Source organism: Strigops habroptila, chromosome 1, assembly GCF_004027225.2.
Source record: "Strigops habroptila isolate Jane chromosome 1, bStrHab1.2.pri, whole genome shotgun sequence".
NCBI lineage: Eukaryota > Metazoa > Chordata > Aves > Psittaciformes > Psittacidae > Strigops > Strigops habroptila.
The window spans coordinates 142,398,126-142,422,102 of record NC_044277.2 but is presented as its reverse complement, the minus strand read 5'-3'; the positions used below and the strand labels follow the sequence as shown (position 1 = coordinate 142,422,102).

At 42.5% G+C, this 23,977-nt stretch overlaps 1 protein-coding gene across 5 annotated transcripts in view; it reads left to right on the top strand.

Annotated features, from left to right (window-relative positions):
• The window catches only part of ZDHHC3 (zinc finger DHHC-type palmitoyltransferase 3), a 34,772-nt gene that overhangs the window by 9,681 nt on the left and 1,114 nt on the right, over window positions 1-23,977 (top strand). For 4 of the 5 annotated variants that reach the window (XM_030475851.1, XM_030475861.1, XM_030475844.1 and 1 more), the window contains exons 2-6: window positions 4,128-4,457; window positions 7,483-7,607; window positions 10,781-10,877; window positions 12,738-12,819; window positions 14,801-14,931. In XM_030475851.1, the coding sequence (XP_030331711.1) occupies window positions 4,152-4,457; window positions 7,483-7,607; window positions 10,781-10,877; window positions 12,738-12,819; window positions 14,801-14,931 (741 nt within the window). In that variant the 5' untranslated portion in view covers window positions 4,128-4,151. Of the gene's footprint in view, window positions 1-4,127; window positions 4,458-7,482; window positions 7,608-10,780; window positions 10,878-12,737; window positions 12,820-14,800; window positions 14,932-17,677; window positions 20,778-23,977 lie in introns of those variants that run through there. The other variant, XM_030475870.1, reaches the window with a different exon arrangement.

Here is a 23,977-nt window from a genome sequence, read left to right as displayed (position 1 = left end):
ATTTGTTTCATTTACATTTCTCATTTGTATATTACGTGGTTTCTTGATGATTCCCATAATGCCAAATGCCTTCCAGATAAAAAAGAAGAAAAGGTCTTTCCTCTGACATGTCCCTAAGCTAAATTGATGTGTGCGTTGTCACTGTATCTCACGCTTATCTTGTGGCCCCTCTTGTAGCCTGACACCATGATTCAGTCTTTAAGCCCTTTGCCTTCATTGTTAACATGTTGTTTGCTCCAGAGCAGGAGGGACTGACATATTCCATCTGTGTTATGAATTAAGTTCATATGCAGCATGATTAGGGCAAGTTGCTGCTTTTTCCTCTCCCCACCCCCATCTTTGTTTTAATTATTATTATTTATATGAAAATACCAGGTTGCCAACGTAAAAACAAACAGATGTTTGTGTGTGTAAGAAGAAAACACAACTGGGTCATGTAGAAGAGAAGCTGAGACTCTAAGCTCCTATAACTTGACTCTTAAGATAATGTACACTAGAATGCACATGTATTTCTTAACTAATGCATGGTGTTTACGTACTGATCAGTGATTTTTTTTGTTTTGAAGCCTGATGATGCCTCTAAAGCAAGCATTAAATAACAGAAGAACATTAAATAACAAATTTGTCCTCCAGCCAGAAGGCAGAATTGGAGACCTGTGCTCTATCCTCTTAACTGCTTCCTTAGTGCACTGCAGAAACAAGTCCCCAGACTTTCACACTGAGGTGCCTCAAGGCTCCTTCCAGTTTCTCCTTAGTTACACAGCAATAGCTTCTCCCTGTCCCCCAGTTCAGCTTGATGCTATTTCTGAGAGAGAGCTGTAAAACTCTTGCTGGAGTGAAATCACTTCCTGCATTCATTTGCAAGAGTGGTAGATTTTTATTTGACTGCTGAAGTGTGCTGTTCAGGACTAAACCCACAGTTTTAATCACTATATATTTGTGTAGCTTTCAGTCAGTCTCTACTAATACTGACTTTAAGGTAACTTGTCAAACTAATCCCTCTGTTAAATAGCAGTTTGCTTTTCCTGTGACCGTTTCATTACTTTACTTTGGGAAACAGAACCTCAGGGTGTGGGGGAAGAAGAAGGCTAAGAGTCTAGGCAAAAAGTCCTGAAGGTCTGTGTTTAGGACCGGCCAAGTTGTTACTGCGCCTGATGTGTCAAGTCTAAGACTTTTGTTGGAAAACCAACCACCTAAATTACTGTTTTCTTATTTTTTAATGCAGTAGGATGTTACTGACAACTAAACATTATTGTCAGGTGGGTGCTGAGGCACTGGCACAAGTTGCCCAAAGAAGTGGCGAATGCCCCATCCCTGGGAGTGTTCAGGGCCGGTTGGACAGAGCCTTGGGCAACATGGTCTAGTGTGAGGTGTCCCTGCCCATGGCAGGGGGTTGGAACTGGGTGATCTTAAGGTCCTTTCCAACCCAAACCGTTCTGTGATTCTATGATTCTTTAATTAAGTCAGCTTTATTTTGAGTTGGCAAACCAGCATTTTAATATGACTTTTACTATGACAATTTTAATATGATTATTGAATTATGCAGGGAAGGTTAACCTGTTTCTGTGGGGGAGGGATTGAGGCTTTAAAATACTCTGTGAATATATGAATATGTAAGTGTCCTCACAGAAGTTGTGAGAAACTGGGGAAAAAGTATGGATTTACTAGTAGGGATAGATTTATCTGAACTTAGACCACCAGATTGTTTGGGTCATCACTGTTTCTCCCCAAATATCAGGAGTCATGAGGCTAAATTATAGCTATGGTTAAAATACAAAGTAATTGCTATGTGGTATATGAATTTTGTGAATGAGGAGGAGGGGTTGGGTGACTTTTGAATTTGTTTTGGTTTTCTCACCAAAGTAAATGAGCTCCTTGTGTGCTCATTTTCATCTTTATTTTTCTGTTCTGTGTGATGTATTTATACATATGACTGTGCTTCAACGTTAATCCTGCGACTTTCTTCACATTCATAAAATATCTGAAACTCTGTCACTTGGCAGCATACTAAATTCTCGGAGCCGAAATACAAGAAACTGCCTAACTCTTCTAGTTTTAGCTAGAAAACAAATGCTACAAATGGTCTGGCTCATCCACTTCTGTGCACCTAGAAACTTTGCGTTCCTGGCTTTTGCCTCTCACTGTGCCAACAGCAGCTCCAGTCACCTCTATTCCATGCCACTCGCACTAACACTCCTGAGCTCATCACTTCTGTGCTTTGATGTAATTAATCATCCTGCTCATTCATAACCTTCATCTTTGGCTGTGAAAGACTAATTGTCCTCTTATGAATTTGGTCCTCTTGAAATAACAACTAGAAGGCAAATATGTTGAAGATGTCCCTGCACATTGCAGGGTGTTGGACTAGATGACCTTTTGAAAGTCTCTTCCAACCTAAACTAGTCTATGATCTTCCCTGTCTAGGCAGGGGCAATAGCACCTCTGTTTAGGTTGGTGTTATGCCGAATAGAGCTTTCTCCCTGTACTTGACAGAACTTTGCCATAAAAAGAGATTGGGAGATGTTTAAGGTCATGGGTACTTTCACTATGTTTTCTGCAAAATTTACCCATTTTCTATAGGCAACAGTGTCACTTTTTTAACAATTGAACGTAAAAATAGCTTCAGTAGAACTTTTGGGGCAGAAAACATAATTAATAGTGAACACTGTTTCCCTTTCTCTGAAGTAAAACAGAGAAAATGCGCACTCTTTTTTGCAAAGCAGAATAATCCTTATGGGTTGAAATGGGAGGAGGCTGAGCCCTTCTGTTCACGTATATATAACTTGGTGTATTTGGTAGTAAAGTTATTGTAGCCATTTGTGTAGAAGGTGTGTCTATATGTAGAGGTTGTAGTGGTTTAGAGCGCTGTGCAAATACTCTTCTTTGGAAGAACTTGCTGGGTGTATAAAGAGCCGCTTTCAAGGCCGTGCGTTCTGGGTGTGCTGTTACATTGAGTGGTGTACATTCACAGGGCAGCTTGATTGATCCCCTGCCGAAGTCTTACAAGCACCTTTCTTGTTTTCTCAAATGCCTACTTTTGGTGGGAACTGCATTGAAAGAGACATGCATACCTGGAGTAGTGCAGTTTCTGGCTCCAAGCTCATAGAATCAACTAGTTTGGACCTTACCCTCTGGATCGACAAATCCTCTTGCAGAGACGGAAAGGACAGAGCAATGGCAGCAAATGTTATTTTAATGCCTTCATTACAGTGGGGTTAGCTAGAAGTGCTAAATGGGAGGTAAAACAAGTGCTGTTAGGGAATGCTATTCAAGGCCAAGTTGGACGGGGCTTGGAGCAACCCAGTCTGGTGGAAGGTGTCCCTGCCCATGACAGTGAGTTGGAACTGGATGATGTTTAAGATCCCTCCCACTCAAACCATTCTATGATTCCATGATGGAGCAAAGGTGGCGCGAGAAGCATGGCAAAGCAGAAAACTTACAAGGGACATAAGTTCAAAAGAGAAGGTGAGAGTGGGAGATAGCTGTTGTTTGGGAAGAGCATCCTCCAGCCAAGGCTAGAAATTCATGTCAGGATCTTTGCTTGCATTGCTTCTTCAGCAGTTCCTGCCACTGTGGCTTTGCAGTGGTTTGGTTTTGCACTTTTACCACAAAGCTGTGGGTCTATGCATAAGGAGAAGGGAAACTTCTTCCACTTGCTAAGCTTCCCAGTATCTGTAGGAGAGACTCTTCTCTTCCCCAGGTCTGAGGCAGCAAAGGGACCCTGCCAGCTGTGCTAGGTCTTTCCTTTTTTCCTCACATGAAATGTCGAGGTCTTGCTTCAGTTCCTGCAGCGGCAGCTCCTGTCAGCACCTACCTGATCATTTTCTCTTCATTAAAACACTTGTTTTGTTTCCTCTGGGAGGGTGGAGGTGGCACATGGGTGGACTTCATGTGTGATTAAGCAAGTCTTAAAAGCACTTAGAGAGTCTTCCGAGTGAGAAGTGTTCTGATAAGCACAGGAGTCTGGTTTCCAAATCCCTTATTTTGTGCTTGATTTATTTACCTTTGCTGCTTTTTCAACTCCCTTTCTGCAATGTGGAATTTCCCACGTGATCCCCGTGCCATTATGAGAACAGAGGTCTTCATGTCTTGCAAAGCAGTGACCGCTCTTTCTGACTCTCTTTCAGATGCAAGTATGGACATAATAGCCTATGATGCTTACTCCAGTCCACCGCTTCCGAGATATTGAAAGGAAACCTGAATACCTCCAGCCAGAAAAGTGTGTCCCACCTCCTAGCCACGCTTCCCTGGGAACAATGTGGTTTATTCGAGATGGCTGTGGTATTGCATGTGCTGTCGTTACCTGGATGCTGGTGTTTTATGCCGACTTTGTAGTCCTCCTCGTCATGCTAGTTCCATCGAGAGATTATGTTTATAGTGTCATCAATGGCACACTGTTCAACACCTTGGCTTTCCTCGCTTTGGCTTCACATTTTCGTGCTATGCTGACAGATCCAGTAAGTATATCTCTCTCTGTAATGTCTCAGGAAAAAAAGCAGGCAGTGTTTTTCTTGTCTGCTACATGTTGGGGAACTCAGTTGCTGAGTGAGTGGCAGATTTAAATAACTTTTGTATGTCACCCTACAGAGTGAGGCTGCTGATGTGGTATGGTAATTTCTCCTCCCACTCTAGTCAGATGCAAAGGACTCAGCTTTAGATTCTCATTGTGTGAGCAGCTCCTCTCTTTTTGCCCTGGGAAGGAGAGTGTTTCGCTCTGACACTGGTTTTTACCCAGTAGCAGATCTGGTGTGTGTGTGTGGCTTGTCCTGTCTTGACAAACAGGCAAGCTGGAAAAGCTGGTTTTGGTTGTCTGCCTTGGCACATATTGCTTCACCAGAGTGGAGCAGGATGTGTATTGGTTCGAAAAGCCGTGTTACCATCTCTCATACTAGTGATTTAGTTGAGTGTATTGGACCATGCTGAAGTAAATGCTATGTGAGCATGCTAAAGAGCTGACAGTTCTAGGTGAGTGGGAAGCATCCGAGTTCTAAGATCCTCTCGGATGTCTCTGTAGGACACTGTTCTGTGAGACAGCTGTTCTGCTCCTTTCTTGTCTTTCAGCTAGTGAGAAGATAGAGTTTAGTACCGCAACACTTACTCTGACTGGCCTGTGATAATGTAGTTGCTTAATAACCACTGGAGAGTAGGTTCAGCTCAAAACCCCATCTCCACTAGTCAGTGGAAAGAAAACCCAGCTTAGACTACTCTGGCCCCTTCCTCCTGAGTGTTCTTGATACTGTTGGGAATGGCGTGTGCCTCTGATACTCTAATTATTCCTTCCAAACATCATTTCCTACTTGAAACCTTGTTAGGTGCCATTAAAACTTCAGTGTCATTGTTTCTTAGTTTCCAGCAATCCCAGAAGCCACAGCACTTCACAAATGGCTTGCTTTGGGGTAATTTCACAGTTTATGGTAAAGACGGATGACTTGCACGTTACTGCTGCTGGGCAGAACTGTAAGCAGTAGTTGAAGCTCTGAAAGTGCTGGTCATCAGACTCTGGCATAGAGGGTTGCAGCAATTTGTTATATAGTTTGTATCCTGGAGGTTCTTTCTTGTTGTTAAGGATTATATATTGTGTAGCTTTAACTCCTGGGGACCTTCAGGTCACTGGAATTATTCTGCAGAGTTAGCAGGAACTCTGCTGAAACAAAAGCTATATTCTGAAGCAGGCTGGGCAAGCAGTGTTGGAGCAGCAGATACAATCTCTATGCAGAGTAATTGGGAAAAGATATGTGAATTCCTAGTGTGTGGTGGAATTTATGTGTGTGGATGGTGAGAAGCAGTGGGATTCTTATTTTTTAATGAGGAAATCAGCTAAAAAATATGGAGGAGGGAAGATAAAGTGAGGGGATGCAGCAACATCTGGCAGACTGTGTGAGTCAGGGATGAAGGAAGCTGAAGGGACATGGGGAACCTAGGGGCATGTCTAGGATCAGAGTGAAACAGAAAGCACTGCTGAGGCAAACAAATACAATTCTAATTATAAATAAATGAACGCCTGAATCCTGCACAATTGACAGCCTGTGGCATGCTTTTCAGGAACCGCTTCCTGTGGGTTCTTGCTAAAACATTCCTAAGGTTTTGAGCTTTGCTGCATACAACTACCTGACAGGTAGGATGGAGAGAGGAGGTGGCTGATCTCCCAAGGAACAAGCAATAGGACAAGAGGAAGTGGCCTCAAGCTGCGCCAGGGGAGGTTTAGACTGGAGCTGAGGAACAATTCCTTCCCCAGAGGGTGCTCAGGCATTGGAACAGGCTGCCCAGGGCAGTGCTGGAGTCACCGTCCCTGCAAGTGTTCACACCCCGTGTAGCCGAGGCCCTCAGTGCCATGGGTTAGTGGTGGCCTTGGCAGTGCTGGGGAACAGTTGAAATTGATCTTAAAGGTCTTTTCCAACCTAGTTCATTCTATGGTTCTATACTAAAGACAGAGAATCTGAGTTGTAGCATTTTGTGGAAACGGGTGTTGGTAATTTTTAAATTGGTCAGGCCTGTCTGCGAGGTTTTTGTTGCAAAACCCAAAGACTGTTCAAGAAAGCCTTACGGTACTGGTTTAATGTGCAGTTCTTTCATTGCTGGGTATTATTCCTGTTGTTGCTGTTAGGAGATTGTACAGATGTGTCAAAAAGAGACACTTCCATCAGAAACCTGTTAAAATATTAGATCCCTGCTTTTATTTCAGTATAAAAGCCTTGCATCCACAGAGGTGCATTTGTGCCAGTGTACCAGCATTGATTTCATACAGCACATTTCATGACTTTTGGGGGGGTGTTTGTGGCTTTGGGGGTGGGTGTGTGTGTGGTTTTGGGATTTTCTTTAGCAGATATACAGCCCTAGAAAATCTGGAAACTCTTAAACCCAGACTCCTGCAACAGCAACACATAACCTGTTTAAAGACACACATTTTAAAGTGGGAATTGCACAGCCTGAGAATGTTTTACCTAGTCTTACTCAGGTGGGAGGATTCTTAATGTTCACTGCTTGAATGTTAAACCCTAATTTAAATAACAAATACACCATGGAAGCATAGCTATAAATACATGAGGTGTTTACCAGCAACTCTTGGTGTACACAATGATACTTCAGAAGTAGTTGTTTCTACTGGAATAAAACATCTGTGGCTTCCAGTTTGTGATATGAGACACTGGCATGATGGATTTATTGATGGATGTGAAGAGAGGGATGAAGATTCTTAAATATTTTAAGGTTACTATAGGATTACAAAAGACTAATTGCTTAAGTGAGGATTTACAGATGTTTAAACCAAAACTATGTTTAAGTATGTGGTTTCATGGATTAGGACCTCATTTTAATTTCTTTTCTGAATCTTCTTGCTCTTCTTGAAACTCTGTTGATCTTAGGGAAGTTTTTATTCTTTCTCTTCCCTCTCCTCCCATAGTTTTAAGTCATCCTTTTGTTCTTAGCACTTAAAATGTCCACAGGTTAATCTTCTGGTTTGTTCTGTTTCTTTTCTTTCTGCAGGGTGCTGTACCCAAAGGTAATGCCACAAAGGAGTTCATCGAGAGTTTACAGCTAAAGCCAGGACAGGTGGTTTACAAGTGCCCAAAGTGTTGTAGCATCAAACCTGACAGAGCACATCACTGCAGGTAAAGCCTTTTCTGAGGACTGCTCTTTTATCAAGACCTCAGGAATTACCCAGTGGGCCTTGATCTTAATTGGTTTTGGAGTCTGAGACTGGAGTGGTTGAATTGAGAGATTGGCATCCAGATTCTGTTGCCAATAGTGCCAGACACTGGAAAAATTGTCAGGCTTCTCTGACAAGTTTTCATCTAGAGCAGCCTGGGGTCACTACTTGCACAGTGAGAAGCACTCAAATATTGCCTGACTCCAGACCTGTAATTGACATTCCATACATTTCAATGTAAAGGTGACTTAAAAAGAGACATTTTATACCAAAATGCATAGAAACCCATAAACTGTAATGTCTCTCAAAGGTCACTGTCCTTGCTATGTTTTTTTTTATTCACCTGTTTAACTGTAGATTCTACTTAGAAGTGAGGTGTAAGTTAAAACTAACGTTCAGATAACTGTATATCTTTTAAGAGTTCTGACTTACACATTTCTATTAAGTGCTGTGACTTTGTGCTTTGTGATAGATCAGTAGCTACTGATCTGTCATGTCCTTTCTTTCTCTGGTAGGATAAACTTCCCTGAAGAGAGTAACTGATAGTAAGCTTTTTACTACTAAAGGCAGTGAAGAAAAAGAATTAACTACTTCCTGAAATTCTCTTCTGCTTTTAAAGCAAGTGAACCTGTTTTCCAGTAAGCAGTCAATGAGTTTGCACTGCTCCTTCCCTCCTCCAAAACCAATACATGCTGAGAGAGCTCATATCAGGCTTACTGCTCATTCATGCAGTGGTCTTCTGAGGAGGGGAATGTGTGGTACTGAGCTGAACAAACATGTTCCACTGTTTGCATTTTTCATGTTTGTTTTCAGAGCTTTAGTTTGCAAATGGGATTTTTTTGATGGTTATTTTTTAATCAAAATCAGGAGTTGGTTCTTCAGCAGGAGCAATGCGATCGTGGCTATCACTTATTAATGCTACTGTAAAATCCCCTCTGCCACTTCTTCAATTATGAATGAAACTTTCCATCTAAAATGCTGGCTTGCTGACAACTCGTAGCCTAACACAAACACGAAACCTCATCTCCATGGACCTTTTTAATATGCTTTAAGAAAACTTTGTAGACATTAAGATTTGGGAAACTGATCCACTGAGCACTGATGCTGTTGAGAATCAAACATTTTCTTTGTAGAGTAGGGGAATTTATTGGTTTTTCACACATCAGAGTTGTGCATATGCTTCAGCAGGAGATCCTGCTGGCTGTATGCCTCAGGGGCTAGGGTGCTTTTTGATCCTTGTGCTGTTTTGAGTCCCCCATGTACAGCAAACTACTCCTGACAGCATTTGGAAGCTGGCTGGTTGCGAGGCGGGGAGAGCATCCCTGCTGCTTATAGTTTTCAGTCTTAGTGTCTGTGTTTCCTTTTCCACCAACTCCTTTCATATTTATGCCTGTCACCCAACTGCTGTTGGTATGGACACATGGAATAAAACCTCTCCTCTCAGCCTTAGCTGCCTCCCTTCATGAAGGTTGCCTTTGGCTCCACTGCTTCAGGTTGTCCCCCTGGGAAACTAGGAGCAATTGGAGGGGTTGCTTGGGTATCTCCATGGTTCAAAGCCCAGGGGAAGTGTGTGCGCATCTGCACACAGTAATTAGACCACAGGGAGGCATCCTTCTGCTTCCTTCTGCATCCTCCTGCTTTATACCACCTGCCCCGTCCTTCCACCTTTTTATGTTTTTAAACCAGGAATTGATATTTGTCATATGATGTATGACATTATCTGACAGATGAATGTTTTTGCTGTGCCAGCTGATTTCAGTCCCCATGTAGCTTGAAAATAATTCCAAGCTGCTTATCCTAGCAAAATCAGGCTTTTCCTGTTTCCCACCTCACGTGGGGCTGGAAGGTAATGCGTTACCCAGTCTGCCTGAGGAGAAGCAGCTCCTGATCTGGCCCTACACTGGGAGGCTGGGATCTGCCTCTCTAACCTTTCATTTAGGATCAGGGCTATAGCAACTCATTTGTTTGTCAGGCATGGCTGTATCCTTGGGGATTACCCCCTCCTGTCTCAGAGCAAGTGCAAGGCTGTTCTGACAGAGAGGGTTTTATTATTTATTCATATGCACTCATAAGAACATGTTTTTGTCTGAGTTTCCCTTAAGCTTTTGGCTGTTGAAGTTTATTGGTTATATTAAGATCAAAATATTGTTTGTTATAAGAAGAAAACCAACACTAGCAGAGCCTAATGTTGAGACTGTTTGAGCGCTGCCAGAATTGTTCTGGAATGGCTGTTTCCTTTCTGGGTTTGGTTTGGGGTTTTGTGGTGTCTTCATATTTGATTTCTGTGCTTGTTTGTGCAGTGTGGTATCAGGACACTGCCTTTTGTCTCCTATCATATGAGAAAGCAGCAGAGAAAAAGACTTCCTTTATTATAGGAGTTAAAGCAGTTACTGACTAAGCAGGAGGATGATGTTCACACAGAGTCGTAACCTTTGAATTCTTTGACTTGGAGGCACAATGTGCATTCTGGCAAGAGTTTGAATTTAGATGTTACTAATCTGGTTTTGTCAAGTGCTTTAACATCTCATTTTACCTTGAATGTATATTGTGGTACTGGCTTCCTGACTGGCTGCCGCAGCTGTTCGCTGCTAGTATGTGGCTTACCTTGATGTCAAGAATCTTTCCTAATGCTTTATTTAACTTTCTTTTTGGCAAGTTCCTGCAAAGGGCTAACGTTGGTAAATAAACCTTAGTGTGGTATTAGCAATTCTGAAAAAGATCTTTGTTCATTGTAGCTTGTCCTATCTTTCTGGGCTTTGTTTGGTTTTAATCTATGGACGTATTCACAGACCAAATAGGTTAAAACTAAACTAAATCACAGATATTTTTTTCTTCCTTCTGCCTGAATGCATTGTTCAAAGCATATTGTGGCAGAAGCACTGATGTGAATATTATGCTAAGGTGTCTTACTTGGCATTAATGTATTACAATGGTGATTTGGTATTATATGGTTCATTTTGAACAGACATAGTCAAGTGAGCAAACCAAAAAGCTGAACGTGGTGACCAGTACATTTATTTAAGTTCAGATTTCGCCTCTGATTCTTTCCTTTAATCTCTGTGTGCCCCAAACCCCTGTGAAATCTTGTGTTCTTGGAATGAAGTGTGCTATAAATAAAGACCTGTATTCTTTCAGTGTTTGCAAGAGGTGTATTCGGAAAATGGACCATCACTGCCCGTGGGTCAATAACTGTGTAGGAGAGAATAACCAGAAGTACTTTGTACTGTTTACAGTAAGTATTTTGCCGGTGGTGTTTGGGTTGGCCAGTGGGCAGCGCTGAAAGGCTGTGTGTAGTCTCTGAAACAGCTCTCAAGGCTGGATTTCTTCCCCCAAGGTTGGATTTACAGGGAACTGCTGCAGACTTTGGTTTCACTTACTAGGGAACGTACACAACAAGGGGAAAAAAGCATCACAGGAAATACTCGCCAGGGTGTTGCGAGGTTTGTGTTGATAGTTGCTCAGCACCTATTTTGAATGCGAGTAGTTTATTGTGGCATTGAGCTCTTTGAGGCGTGGGCTCTGCTTTTAAAACGTGCTGTGGTTGGTAGGGTCCCAGGCCATACGTAGGGTTCCTAACTGTTGTAGTTGTATGAGTACCTGTGTGGGATCATACAGTAAGAGCTGTTGCCACATCTTAAGTGAGGAGTGGGAAGTCTGCAGTCTCTTCAGCAAGAATTATCCGCCTTTTATTTGCAAGTGGTTTATTTTCATCCTTGAAAACCAAGGACGTGTTTGACTTTTTGTACTATATCTGCGGCATCACGAGTAAGAAAAGAGGAGTGCAGGCTTGAGTACTACATATTTCTGGAGGGGTTGAAATCTGTTTCATCAAAGTGAACTGCAGATACCTCGTGGGTGTAGTGTGAACATTACAAGTCTGGGTTTCAGTGATGCTCTGCTTTATTAATAAATCTTTTGAGACATCTGTAGGTTTGAGGAGGAATGTTCTTATATTACCAAGTACGAGGGGGAGATTTTTCAGTTAAATGGAGAGGTTTACTGTTCTGTGGTGTGGTTTGTTAGGGTGTGAATTGCTGAACAAAACAAATCCTGTTTCTTTCCCTTGAGAAAGAGGAGTTTCCATGAGGAATGAGCTAGGTGTTTTAATCCTATCAAAAGGATTTCTGTTTCTGCTAAATCTGACATCTACTTTTAAGCAGGCTGTATTAAACACTTCATGTAGTTGAGAGAAACAAAACTAAGGTTGCTGGTTTTGTTCTTGGTTATTTTTGAGACCTGAGGAAGCGAAAGAATGGCAGCACATTCAATCTGCAAGGTAAAACAAAATGCTCTCCTAGCACCTTTTACTGCTTCCCCAGGAGTTTCTTGTAGCAAGATCTCTCTCATTTCTAATATCTGCTGGCCTTTGTCAGAGTCTGTAGGTTCAGGAGAGTCACCTTTTTAGCCCTGTCTTGGTAAATTATAGTGTATGTATGTGTAGCATTTCATTTAGTTTAAATCTTTTTGTTGCAAAGCTAAGACCCAATTTAAACCAGAAAGTGTTAAATACAAAGTATTAAAGCTTGAGAGAAACTTTCCATGCCAGCGTCTGCCTCAGGGGAAAATATTTATTTTAAAAAAAAAAAGATACTAAAATTCTGAAACTCATGCTGGAAAATAGATAAAGTGCTTAAAGTGGCATTTTGTGGTTAAAACAGATTAGCTGTTGTTTCTCTGGGAAGCTGTAGTGCTTTCAAGGATAAAGATGTAAGCTCTGACAACATGATGCCTTGATGTCAAGTGTTGCTTTTCCCTGAAAGCTGTGCTGTGCTCAGCAGAGATGAAGACAAGTTACCTGTGTGGAGGCTGTGCTGGGGTGCAGGAGCTGGGTTTGTGTCCAACTGGCTTAGAGTTAAGCAGTCTCCCTCCTGTTCACTGTTGTAAGGCTGTTAATAAAGGCAGAATGAGTCTGTATAGTCTTGGCCAGCTTCAGGGTGCTTGTTTAGGGGAGATGGGAGGGCTTTGTGGGTTTGGGGCTGGTTTGAGGTTTTTCTAAATCTTAACACTTTTGCTTTATTGAAAGTGTTTGGAAGATTTAGCATTTTAGTCTTTAAACTTACCTGATGCCTATATTGCATCCTTTCTTTTTCAGATGTATATAGCACTGATTTCCCTGCATGCTCTAATCATGGTGGGATTTCACTTCTTGTATTGCTTTGAAGAAGACTGGACAAGTGAGTACTAACTAAAAACCTCATTAAAATACTGGATTAGCCTGTGAATAAGACCTTACAACATAGTTTGCTTGTAAGGCAACCCCTTTTTATGCTGGTTTCAGAAGAATGCTATGAGGGCTCCGCTATGCAACTTGTTTTATGATCAGTCCTTTATGACATGCTGGGATGTCTGTCCTGAAAAGTCCTGTTTCAACTTAAGCCCGATACTATCTAGGAAGAAGGTGAGATACAAACACAGCTAGAGAGTATCTAGAATCATAGACTGGTTTGGGTTGGAAAGGACCTTAAGATCATCCAGTTCCAACCCCCTGCCATGGGCAGGGACACCGTCCACTAGAGCAGATTACTCCAACCCCCATCCAGCCTGGCCTTGAACACTGCCAGGGATGAGGCATTTACCACTTCTTTGGGCAACCTGTGCCAGTTCCTGACTCTGTGCAATAATCATCTGTGTCATGAACTCAGCACTGATTTCCTGAATGCCAGCACAAGATAAGAAGAATGTGCCTGCTTTTTTTCAAGGGGAATGTGAATCATTCTTGCAAGACTGCCAGGAAAACATGCTAACTCAGATCCAAAAATCCATGCTCATGAGAACAAACAATTCCTTTCCACAAGAAAAAGGAGAATTAAACCAAACCAAAAACCCAAACAACAACTGAACAAAAAAGGCCACAAACAAACAAAAATCCCAACCCTCTCTCTGGAGTAGCCAGTGAGTAAATGTTCACAAAGCCAGTTGAGATGTGTTTTGAAAAACACAAATGGATGTAGGAAATCATTTAGGTAATGCTGAATCAAACAGGAGGCTGTCAAAGAATATGTGTGCAGCTGTATGTGCTGCTTGTGGATTGTTTTGGAAAAGCATTAGCTTTGTTTTTCTTGGAATTTCAGTTGTGTCATTCAATCTAATGACTGCTTTTAGTTTATCATACTGCAGAGGATGGGTACATTTGCATATATGAACTGAATCTGACAAGGTGGTTCTGCAGTTCAGAACTTGGTAAAACAGCTGCCAGCTGTCACTGAGAACATCTGGATTTGACTACAGTGGCCATAGAGAAAGAATATATCAAAGGATAATTTCCTTTGCCCGCTTTCCCAGAGCCTGTATCTATGAGGGAAGCACTTTGCCACCTGGTCCAAGCAGAATAGAGCTGTTATGAGAGATGGGTTTGCTGTTCCAGCTGCCTTGGATTTGTGCTGATGGTATTGGCCCCTCATTCTGGTGTATCTGTTAAAGCTTAACATCTCATGAGAAAAACAGGGGAGTTTGGTGATACTCATTCTTGGATTTCAGAGATGTTCTGACATTTACAACACTCCGCACAACAGTGTGATTTTTGTGCCTGGTAACATTTTCCTTCCTCTTCCTCTCTTCTGTTCCCCTTTCATAGTTACCTTCTCAGATATTTTTTCAGCTCTTACTTTAGTTTGCACTATAGAGAATGAAGAAAAATAAGAATTTGGCTTAGTCTGCCCTTCTTTAGGCTATGACAGAGCAGTCACAAAAGGAAGTGTGCTCTGGTTTTATGTTTGTGCTACAGACATAATCACCCTTGTGTCCTGACCACCAGCTTGAAAGTTCTAATGGCCTTTATCACTGTGGAAAATCCATGAAGATTAAGGTTTAAAAGAGAAGCTACATGTGAAATGGAATAGGGTGGAGTCCTGGCCGGTGTGCTGGGGCAAACACTTAAAGGGAAAAGAAGTTGTATTCTTGAAGTGTTGCATTCTTGAAGTGTTGCAAGGTTGTTTTTCGTTGGTTTTGCTTTGTTTCTAAACTTCCAGGAGTGATCATTTCATTGTTGAATATCCTGAAGAATATCAGAGCTTCCCTGTGCACCTTTTTGAAAGTAGCGGTCATGTCCTTTATTATGACAATTTGAGTGTGGAAAACTCATGGTTTAGCATGTGTTTTGCAGCTGCTGCATTACCTGACTTCTTCCCTTCCAACCCTGTTGCTTTGTCTTCACAGAATGCAGTTCCTTCTCTCCGCCAACTACAGTGATTCTTCTCATCCTCTTGTGTTTTGAGGCTCTCCTATTCCTCATCTTCACCTCGGTTATGTTTGGGACCCAAGTACACTCCATCTGCACTGATGAAACGGTGGGTGTCTCACACACTCCTTTACCCTGTCTCTCATCATTTGTAGAAACAGTGAAGGGCTTAAAACATGTAGATGAGGCCCTCAGTGACATGGGTTAGTGGTGGACTTTGCAGTGCTGGGGAACGGTTGGACTTGATGATCTTAAAGGTCTTTTCCAACCTGGATGATTTTATGATTCTAGTTGAATGTTGCACAAGGAGTTCATGTATATATACCCTTTGTGGAAAAACCCAGTGTAATAAAGTGAGCTGGCATAGTGCTGGATCATGCTCTCTAAAGGTTGCTGTGAGAAGTAGTGTACACCTGTGTACTGGCTGGGATGCAATGTTGACGGTACCTCTGACAAGGTAGGCACTCATAACTGGGATTACTCTGTAGGAAATATTTGTTCCTGTGGATTCAAGAACCTTTTTCCTTTAATTATGTTCTTTTCCATTGGTGGTGTCTGAAATTCAGCTGTGTTTCCCCTGGTGTCACTATTTACAGCTTTATGTGCCGGAAAGCCAAGATAAGTAGGTGGGGGAGGGAGATATATAGATATATACACACACCCTCCATACACACACTTCTTTTAGTCCAGAAGAGTTCCATTTCTTTCCATGTTAAGCAGTTCGAAAACACTTGCCAGAGTGAAGAAGAAAGGGAGTGGAGTGGGCTCATGGAAGCCTGGTAGGTAGAGTCTGCTGTCATCCCCAGTCCTAAGATGGCACAGTAGAGGTTACATAGCAGTGTTGCCGTCCATTGTATATCCCAGCATTTGCTCGCTTCTGTAAAGATGGAGCTGGTGACTCCTGGGGATGTTCCCACTCTTGTGGATACTGCCAACCTTCACCAAGCATGCTCAGACACCTGCAGTGGTTGAAGAGAAGTGGTAATCTGAAAGGAGTGACAACTCTTCCTCCCCTGCCTCCTTCAGTTTTCTTTCCCCTTCACTTGATTGCCCATGGCCAGTTGAAGCTAGAATAAGTATTTTTGCTGCCATTGGAGAGATGTGACTGGCATTATAGACTGTAGGAACCCATCACTTCCAAATCTTTTTTGCAGTGCTTTTCTTAATGCTTGGCTTCTGCAAGAGGCTGATGTTCACACTGTGGCTCTTGTGTGTTCAGAGGAAGACTTCAGAACAAGAAAGACTTGTTCTTTCTGCTGGGGAGAGCCCCAGGAAGAAGTATAGTGTCATACAGAACAAGATCCTGCCAAGCTTGAGTTTATCAATAAGCGTGTAAATTAGCAATGCTGCCTCTGCAACCATCATCGGAATTTCTCAATCTTTGAAACCTCTTGAGAACTTTCAGAAGCTGCTTCCTACAGCTGGGCAGCAAGTCCCCTGGTTGTCCCATTCCCCTCAAATTCTGGGAACTCTCAGAGGTTAAAGGAACACTACCACATTCTAAAATAAAAATGAAATATGGTCTGCCCCTGTTGGATTGTGGGGTTTCATTTTTGGTTTTAATATATACCAGCGACTTTGCTCTGTGGAATGTCTTATTGTTGATTTGCTAGCATTGAGCTAGCTGTGTCTGGCAAGCAATCCATTTTGATTTTGAAGCAGAGGAATATTCCTAGGTGAAATTCTTTTTGGTGTGGTCTCTTGCAGTGTTTTACCTCACATTTTAGAGCCAGCGCTGTGTCTTGCCCTTTCTCACCTTTATTTTCCCCATCTTGTGTATGCTTTCCCACAGGGATGGTTCCTTTCTGCCCAAAGGGACCCAGAAGCACGTATTTTCCTGTTGTCTCTAGACAGGAGAGGTGACATTTACCAGGGATCAGCACAACTTGCAGTTGACCCATGTTGTGTTCTGCAGAGCTCCCAGAATCAGTAATTTGAGAGACACAGATGTATTACAGTGCATTAATCTGTGGTAGGGGAGAGACATGTAGGTCAGGAGAAGCTTACCTTGCAAAAGATCTGCAGTTAAAGAACAGGGTGATCTGCCTGGTGCTGCTGCCCGTGGAAGAGTAATGCCCTCCAGTGACTGCATTCATTCTGCTTCTGTAGCAGCCAGGCATAGCTTCCCTGAAAGACCAAACTCACTTGTGGGTTTTAGACACAATACAGATTTATTTTTTCTTCATGATTGACTAGGGAATGTTTCAGCTGACTGCTTGATGGCTTGTTTTTGTTCTACCTCTAACCTTTACTAAACAATGCCAATGATTTCTCTCAAATCAGTGTCTTATTTAACCTTTTCTCCCTGCTGGCAGCCCATGCATGTTTTAGCAGTGATTCTAATGAAACATGAAGAGGCACCAGGTAGACTCAGCTATACTGAGCCATGGGCACTTCCTGAACTTGCTTGGTGAACCTGGGAGCATTATAGAGATCATCTTTGGGTTTGTGGTTTGGGGTTTTTTTGTCTGCAAGCTTACAATGGTTTCCTCTCAAACTTTTCCATCTGGTTAGTACACAATGTTCAGCCATTAAAGCACATCCTTTTTGGTTGAGTTTAGGTGGTGGGGTCTTTTAAATTTACATGAGAGGCAATTGGATGGCAGGTCTTGAAAGGTTTATGAAATAGCTAGGCCTGAACAAAATGAAAGTAATTTGATTTCCGAGGAATACTTTCTATCCTAACTATTTTTTTAGTATAAAACAATGAGAAGAAAAGGAAAGGCAGGATAGATGCATTTTTATTTTCTTATTCCAGCCTTTGGATAAGGGGTAACTGAGAGTAGACCTTTCCCCAAATCCAGAACTACAAAAGTCTGAGTGTTTGACTGAAAATGTGATATTTCTGTTTTCAGGGAATAGAACAGTTGAAAAAGGAAGAGAGAAGATGGGCTAAAAAAACAAAATGGATGAACATGAAAGCAGTATTTGGCCATCCGTTCTCTATAGCATGGCTTAGCCCATTCGCAACACCAGACCAAGGAAAAGCAGACCCGTACCAGTATGTGGTCTGAGGAATTCCTGACCAGCATTTCCACTAAAATAGAAACATATTACAGCACTACTGTTACAAATTTTCCATGAATGTTTAAAACAAAAAGCAAAACAAACTTTTTTTATGTCTATTCAATGGCTGATAATTGCAGAGTCAAAAAAGAAAAAGGCCCTGTATTTCACAATATCAGATAATTCAAGATCTCTGGCTGAAACTGCTGCTGCTTTTCTTATTATTTTGTTTCTTTCTCTTTTTTTCTTTTTTCTTTTCCACTTCCCCCCCCCCCCCTTCTTTTTTTAGTATTTTAATTTTGTTAACTTTCCTGGCATTTGTTTCTCTCTGCTTTCTGTATGGCATAACTAATGTGAAGGGGATCCTCTTTCTCTGTTGTGCCCCACCTCTTCTGAGTAGATTCTCATGCTGTCCTCCTGACTGTGATGAGCTCTTTGGAAGACATATGAGTGCCAACAGCCCTTCACAGATACCTTTGGACTTCCTGAAGGAGCACATTGCTCTTTCATAAGTGAACTTGACCGGGGAAGCAGACACTTCACTTACTATAAAGGTGCAAGACAAGAACACAGCACTGCAAGAGAGCCAGTTGACCTGGTGACCACATTCAGTACTTAAATGTTGCCAACACCAGTTCCCACCCCACCCTCCTTTTTCCTTCCAGGCACAGAACTGATTCCATCTTTCTGCGTTGTTTTGTCTGTTCCCTCCCTGGTGTGCAGGAAATTGTTGCCCTCTTAGGATAACTGTGGCAGATTTAGAAGACTCTTTGGATTATTAAATGCCTTACACTTTGCAGGAAAGAAAGAAATCTAATTTTCAAGTGTTTAGAATAGCAGAATCATCTTGTTTGTGTGTGTTTGTCTTGGTAATGACTTGTTAGAGCAATGCCTGCTAAACAGTGTTAACGTGAAAAACTGACCTGAATGCCCACATCACTATAAAGACTGATATTGATGGGATGTGTAGGTGTGCTGGGGTGATGGATTCTATATTCTCAGCATTGCCCTGGTTTAGACCTTTGTAAATCTTTTCTCATCCTTATGCATACATGTGCAGGTGTGTAAACACACACACACACATGTATGTGTAAATGTTTTAAATTGGGAAATAGTTCTGGTAAGGAGCATGCATACCCTTATGAGCTGTGTGGTGATGGAAGTGGGAGGGACAGAAGGCATTCCAAAACCAGGTAGAACTAACCCATTCTTAACTACAACTGACAGCTTGTGTTCAGGCAGGAGCTTTATTATATTTTTGGATGGTGATTCCTGTGGCCTCATCAAATGAATTGCAAACAAAGGAAAAATACAACTCAGCTGTGTCCATGACTTCCAAGGAATCTTTGCTTTCCTTGGTTTAAAATAAAATGGTATTTTTTTTTTTTTTGTTTAGATTGCTTCAAAGCCATGGGGGAAGGGAGGGAAATCAGGGAAGGAGAAATCAAATGGATGTCTCATTTTGGAAGTAATGTGAATGCTGCATCTTTTCAATCTGTCAATGCTTCCATATGGAAAACAAATGCAATAAAACTTTTCCAAAAACTTGTTTGCTGTTCTTACTTTTTCTTCACTTCAAATGTTGGGAAAAGCCTGTCGTGGTTTTCTGAGCTTTCACTTCTGTACAGAAACAGGCACATGAAGGTTAACTGAGTAGTCAACTTCTATGTTTAAAAATGGGTTAATCACTAGTACATTGATCTATTAATCGGTGGGTTTATTTCACCACTTGGAAGAGGCTGTTAGTAACTGCTCGGCTGCGTAAGAGGGCTGTTCCTACAGTCCTGCTTGCTCAGCGCGGGTCATCAGGAGTAGGTTGTGATCTCTGCTGCAGAACTGCACAGAGAGCCACGGGCTGCACTTGCGCCTTGATGGGAAGAGTCTGTGAAGGAAATGTGGCCTTTCATACATGTTCCCTTCACGAAGGGAAGTTTAGGAAGAGTTTAGGTTTAATCTTCTAGACTGAAAGACGTGCAGGCGGCAACTTGAACTGGTAGACAATCCAGCCCTAAAGCTGTCTTGACGCAAAATCAAGGCTTTAGTCATCCAGACCATTACAAGTGAATGCATCTCTGTACAGATCATTGCTTTAAAACTTGATTATGAATTCCACTGGTGCACATTCCAATTTTGGTTTATTTTAATTACCCTTATTCACTGTGTAGTCCGGAGGAAGGTTGGTTGTTCTGGCATTTTGACTGTTGTGAAAAAGTATGCAATTACTCAGTTTTTCTTGTTCCAAACAGCTGCAGATTCTCAAACAGCATTATATAGTATGGATATTTTCAGTCAAACTGGTTTCATTTTAAGTGAAGCATCATCGCAGCTTGCAGAAATGTCCATTGGTATCTGGTGTGTGTGTGAGTAACTGGGGGTCCTCAGTTTTACTTGCACTGTACGAGTTGGTGGTACAATTTGATGGAATTTGAATGATGCTGAATGCATTTCTTACTATGAGCAAGGCAGACTTACCCATCTGCTCATGGAAGGCATTTCTTTGGGCAGGACTCCCTAATTTCAGATGCTAGTTCTGATTTAACTAGCCAAATGGCAAAAAATTGAAGGACAAACTCAATCAGATGCAAGGTACTTCTTTTGCAAAGCTAAATCATGCTTCAAGCAGAAAAGAGTGCAGGGAACTGCTGTAGGGAAAGTCTGCCTTAACCATGATTCCTGCTAGCAACGCTGCTTGTGTCTTCCCCGTAACAGACAAATTGTTACTGTGCTTTGCCTTTTCTGTTTGCTCTTTCCTGTTGGTTTCTATCTTAAAATAAATTAACACATTTCTTCTAACACGCAAGAGCTGTTCTACAGATCGCTTCGGGGCAGGCCACGCAGCCCAGCTTCCTCCTCTGGCACTGCAGGAGCTGATACAGAGGGCAGTAGTGGGAGAAACAGGGTATATCCGACAGCATCGCAGTGGTAACAGGTCAACCTTGTCCTACTGTCCCTGTGGTTGCAATAATGTGTCTCTTACTGAAATGGGAGCGTTTAGTATTTTATATTTCTTGATTATGTCTTCTGTTTTCAATATTTGTTCTAAAGTATGTAATTGGGAAGAGTGAAAGATGATAGGACAAGGGGTGATGGGTTCAAACTGAAACAGGGGAAGTTCAGGTTAGATCTAAGGCAGAAGTTCTTCCCTGTGAGGGTGCTGAGGCGCTGGCACAGGGTGCCCAGAGAAGCTGTGGCTGCCCCATCCCTGGCAGTGTTCAAGGCCAGGTTGGACAGAGCCTTGGGTGACATGGTCTAGTGTGAGGTGTCCCTGCCCATGGCAGGGGGTTGGGACTGGATGAGCTTTAAGGTCCCTTCCAGCCCAAACCAGTCTGGGATTCTGTGATGTTTTCTGAGCTTTTTGGGGTTTTTTAAGTGAAATAGCTGCATGATGGGAAGGCAGAAACAGGTGTCGCTTTAATTTGAAATACAAAATTCTCACTTTCTAAAATAATGGTGAGAGATTTTGTGTAAATATATTTAAAAAAGGAAAAAGGGTTTCATTAAACAGTCACGAAATGCCTTCAGCAGTTGTGCATTCCTTCCACCCCCCTTTAGTTTATATTTAAAGCAAAACCTCACGCCCTACTGACCGTGGGGCAAGCAGCCAAAATTAGATCAGGATGCAACTTTGAATACTTCTGCTCATTTTTAATATGTGCTGTGAAGGGATTAGTGAGATCAGGCTGGGAGAGAGAAAGTATGTCCCTGCCTAATCCAGCATTAGAACAACCTCAGCCTGACCTTGCTTGTTGCCTTGGTTAGTAAATGCTCTTCAGAGCAGGCGAGTGATGGTTGTTTTGGGAGGGAAGAACGGGATTGCTTCCCAGAAGTCCTTAAAATCCTTATTCCCAATCTAGATGCTAGCATGGATTGAAATGGGTTACATGCATGACTGACAGCAGGGTTAAAGCTTGTGCTGCTGGGGAACGGTTTAAATACGTGGTGTCTGTTTCTCCTCCTGCCCTTTGCTGCTTGTTTTCCTTCTCTCTAGATACTCACACAATAAATGCTGCAGCCACCGTGCCAGGTTGTTACTAACGCGTTAGAAACCTCTGCAGTTCGCTAAGGAACAGCCAACAGCCAAAGGTGGTCTCCTGCTTTGAGCTGCAAAAGCATCTCCCTCCTGGTTGCAAAGCTGCAGGGTGCTGGAGATGGAGTATCCTGAAGGAAAAGCACATGGTAGTGCTAAAACGCTTTGCCAAGGCTCTGCTGTGCTGTGCACCAAGCGTTGCATCCCACGGGGCCAGAGGCAGCAAGAGATGTTCCGAGTGGTAACTGCACGTTTGCTAGCTTGGGAGCAGAGCCAAGGGACATGTTCCTATGCTTAGTGGTGCAAGATGCATGTTTGTCCTTTGGGATTGGAATTTTTCCTGCAATTCTGAAGGCTTCAGTTTTGGTCTTGCCACATTTATTTCTGCAGATTCACTGCTGGATTTTGTGGGGTGATGGGTTCAAACTGAAACAGGGGAAGTTCAGGTTAGATCTAAGGCAGAAGCTCTTCCCTGTGAGGGTGCTGAGGCGCTGGCACAGGGTGCCCAGAGAAGCTGTGGCTGCCCCATCCCTGGCAGTGTTCAAGGCCAGGTTGGACACAGGGGCTTGGAGCAACCTGCTCTAGTGTGAGGTGTCCCTGCCCATGGCAGGGGGTTGGAACTGGATGAGCTTTAAGGTCCCTTCCAACCTAAACCAGTCTGTGGTTCTATGATTTCTCCTAATTCAGCACGAGAAACGGGGCACGAACGAAGCTCACAAAGGCTTTGCATGTAATTCTTGGATTTATGGTGTTTTCTCCTGGGGCTGCTCATGCTGACTCCATGTTTTTGCAAAACCAAGCTGCTGCTCTGTTAAAATGTTGTGTTATTTCTAAGGCTCGCTCTGATGCTACTGAGCTGCTGCCTGTATTCATTTCCCCTCTCTACGAAGCTTTGGAACGTTCTGTGGGTTGTTAGCGAAAGTAGACAGAATTAGAACATGGAAGTGTATTTTTCATCTAGCTCTTCTAAAACTGCTTCTTTAAATGGTTTTAACTAAATTTCATCATTTTTTCTTTTCCCTGAGTGTCTCAAGACTTGGATCCAGTGTTCTTGCTTCTCTAAGATCAGGGTTTCTGGGTGGTAACTTGCATATCATCGTGAGCATATCTTATGTAGATCTGGCTCCTCTCTTACATTATACAGATGATGGGCATACTGCCCATAGCAGTAGCCTTAGAAAAATATAGAAAATTTCTTAGTACCTTGTTTCTGTGTGGAGAAGACAACCAGGAAAAACTGTCACTGCCCAAACTTGATGAATTTAAATACAATCACAATGTTTGCTGTACTGAAGATGATGTTCTCTGAGGGAGTATGAATCGGTATATTGACTGACCAAGGCTCTGGTCTCAGTTTGAAGCCTCCACTTCCACCCGTACAGACTTGCTCATCTCCCAGCGGGTGTCCAGCCTGTGTTGTGATTTGTCTTTGACAATTTGTTAAGTGGAAATTGTGTTCTTAAATGTTTGCTCTAAATTGGCACAGTATAAATTTGTTCCTATGTCAACTTCTAGTGACAAGCCTATATATGGCTGTGATAAATCCCTGAATACTGGAAAATATCACAGTATTTTGCCTGCATCTGAACTATTGTAAAAATACCCAAAGAAGGTGAAATTTTAAGTTCTAATTGTATTTTACTACTCCTTGGAGGAATTCAAAAAGCAGTGGGAGAAGCGGTCCATGTTTCCTAAAAGGATGGCTTTTAAGAAGCCATCCCATAAAAATGGGATTCCCATAAAAATCGATAGCAACTGATACCAAAGTCACCGAGATTCAGATTGTCCATGGATTTGGTCTTGGTTTGGGGTTTTGTTGTTAAATTTGGGGGCCTACAAGGATGCTGGAGAGGGACTCTTCATCAGGGACTGTAGCGACAGGACAAGGGGTGATGGGTTCAAACTGAAACAGGGGAAGTTCAGGTTAGATACAAGGAAGAAGCTCTTCCCTGTGAGGGTGCTGAGGCGCTGGCACAGGGTGCCCAGAGAAGCTGTGGCTGCCCCATCCCTGGCAGTGTTCAAGGCCAGGTTGGACACAGGGGCTTGGAGCAACCTGCTCTAGTGGAAGGTGCCCCTGCCTGTGGCAGGGGGTTGGAAGTGGCAGGGGGTTGGAAGTGGGTAA